The 2,467-nt window shown below is 35.9% G+C and overlaps 1 gene segment (V, D, J or C); it reads right to left on the bottom strand.

Annotated features, from left to right (window-relative positions):
• Nucleotides 1–1,133: 1,133 nt before the first annotated feature.
• LOC123987219 lies at nucleotides 1,134–1,594 on the bottom strand. The segment is given in 2 exon segments: nucleotides 1,134–1,456; nucleotides 1,546–1,594. Coding segments are annotated over 2 exon segments (366 nt in total).
• Nucleotides 1,595–2,467: the final 873 nt, after the last annotated feature.

Here is a 2,467-nt window from a genome sequence, read left to right as displayed (position 1 = left end):
GACAGCTGCAGCTGATTCAGAACGCTGCAGCTCGAGTCCTCACTAAGACCAAAAAGGTGGATCACATCACTCCAGTTCTGAGGTCTTTACATTGGCTTCCTGTATGTCAAAGAATTGATCAAAATCCTGCTGTTAGTTTATAAAGCACTAAACTAATCTTCTGCTTTGTTATGAACCATCCAGACCCAGAGTCAAAACTAAACAAGGAGAAGCAGCATTCAGTTATTATGCTCCGTATATCTGGAACAAACTTCCAGATAACTACAGGTCTGATGAAACAGTCAGTTCTTTTAAATTAAGACTTTTCTTTTTGCCATTGCTTTTAATTAAATATTTAAGATTTTTCTTTTTACCACTGCCTTTAACAAGTAGATTGATAACTTACACTGCACTGTAACTTTTACAAGGTGAGAAATGAGTAGGTAGTTGAGTGAAAAGATAACAAGAGTGAGATTGAACATAGTGAAGGAAGTGGTCTTAAATCGCCTGAGTGATTTGCAGGAAACTCTGTAAACACCTGTAAACGCGCAAATGGGTCCAGAGTATAACTAGATCAAAGTGGCCTGCGGACAGACATGTCCTGGTTTCTCTGTAGTGTCAGAGGGTTTTTGGAGTTTCAGTGGACCCAAAGATTGCTATGGACCCGAGTACAGACTAGCTAGAGAGTAGATTAAGTGTACTTCTCTGTTTATTCTCTTTTCAGAATAATTGTAACTCACTTATTTGCTCAACACCTCAGCCTGTTTTTATTTTCCATTTATCTATTTTAATAAAGATTGTACACTGCACTGTAACTTTTATTATATTTTAATGTGTATTTTTTCAATTTCCCTATGTTGCTTTTATGTTTTATGGAAAGCACTTTGAATTAAAAAATAATACATATTCTTATATAATTGGAAATGAATTCAGGCATTGGATCAAAATGAAAGGTGAGCCCATCCCATCGCAAGGTTGTTTCTATATTATAAATGTGTTTAACAGTTGTTGTTGTTGGTTAATGAAGATATATCTGAGGGGCAATTAAAATGATTGTACATAAAACCATAAAAAATGTAATAAAAACCTAATTCTTTTGTATGTTCTATCAGCCCAAATGAGTACTGTTGGTTTTTGTACAGGTGCTCAACCAACTCCAGTCACTGTGAGTCTCGAGCACAATAATAAACAGCAGAATCTTCAGTCTTCAGACTGTTCATCTGCAGATACAGCTGCTGTCTGCTGTTGTCTCTGGAGATGGTAAACCGGCCTTGGACTGACTGAGAGTAGTGTTTGCTGCTACCACCACCGCTACTGATATAAGCGATCCACTCCAGTCCTTTTCCAGGAGCCTGTCTGACCCAGTGCATCCAGTAGTCACTAAATGTGAATCCAGAGGCTGTACAGGTCAATCTGTGGGATTCTCCAGGCCTTTTAACCACTGGTTCAGATTCTGTCAGAGTCTGACCATCAACACCTGTTAAGACAAACAAGAAAATAATCACTTGCTGTAAGATAACAGATTTAAGAAGGCAGATTTAACTCAAGATCAGAGAAAATCTTCACCTGCCCAGCAGACAGTTAAAAGCAGCAGTCCTGTCCTATAGTCCATCATGTTAAACTGTGTGTCCACTGTTCTCTGTCATCCTCTCTGCAGTCAGATAAGTAGAGGTGGAAGACATCTGAGTTTTGCATTGACTCCTCCTTACAGGGTGTAGGTAAATTGTTTTCATAAAAAATGTAGCAAATCATGTGGAACATTTTATCTATTTTTTTTTTTTCCGAAATGTACGTTTTTGTATCACATGCATGATACCACTCAATGTCATTACAAAGATACATCTAAATCATTTTACCACACTAATACAGAATTGTATGAAACATTGCTTTAAAGGACAAACAACAAAAATGTATTTTTTTCCTTAAAAATAAAGAATTATATTTTATTTGTTTGTATAGGTTGGAACTTTAATATTCAAACAGTTACTACTCAGTATTTTCATCAGTGACAGTATTAATTTTTTATGGTTTATTTTTATTTGGGACCAATACATCTAACATAGATAAACTGAAAACAGCAATCTAATGTGTCTACCATAGTGTTTTTAGCAGTTGCTAATTTGCAACACCTGTCCCTAGAAGGGCTTTTAAAGAAAAATGAACATTAGAACATTAGAAGAAACATTAAAACAGTGATGAAAGAAAAAATAAAATACAATACATTACAGTATAACACAAGATAAAATGAGGTAAAATGAGTAAATAAAAATGCAATGAAACACATGTAATGCTAAGTACTGTAGACTAGATGTGAGTACACGTTTGTTGCTGAACTAACCAGGACTTGGCCTCTCTTTTAAAAGTGGTGAAGTTTGCAGCAGTTTTCAAGTGTTTAGGTAGCAAGTTCCAACACTTTGCTTCTTTCACAGAGCAAAAGAAGTTTTGCAAAATGAAACTTTACAATCGCCACTTGAAGCTGCTCTGGTGC

Source organism: Micropterus dolomieu, linkage group LG02 (genome assembly GCF_021292245.1).
Source record: "Micropterus dolomieu isolate WLL.071019.BEF.003 ecotype Adirondacks linkage group LG02, ASM2129224v1, whole genome shotgun sequence".
NCBI lineage: Eukaryota > Metazoa > Chordata > Actinopteri > Centrarchiformes > Centrarchidae > Micropterus > Micropterus dolomieu.
Note: the sequence above shows the minus strand (reverse complement) of the source record. Positions and strands in the feature narration are given on the sequence as shown.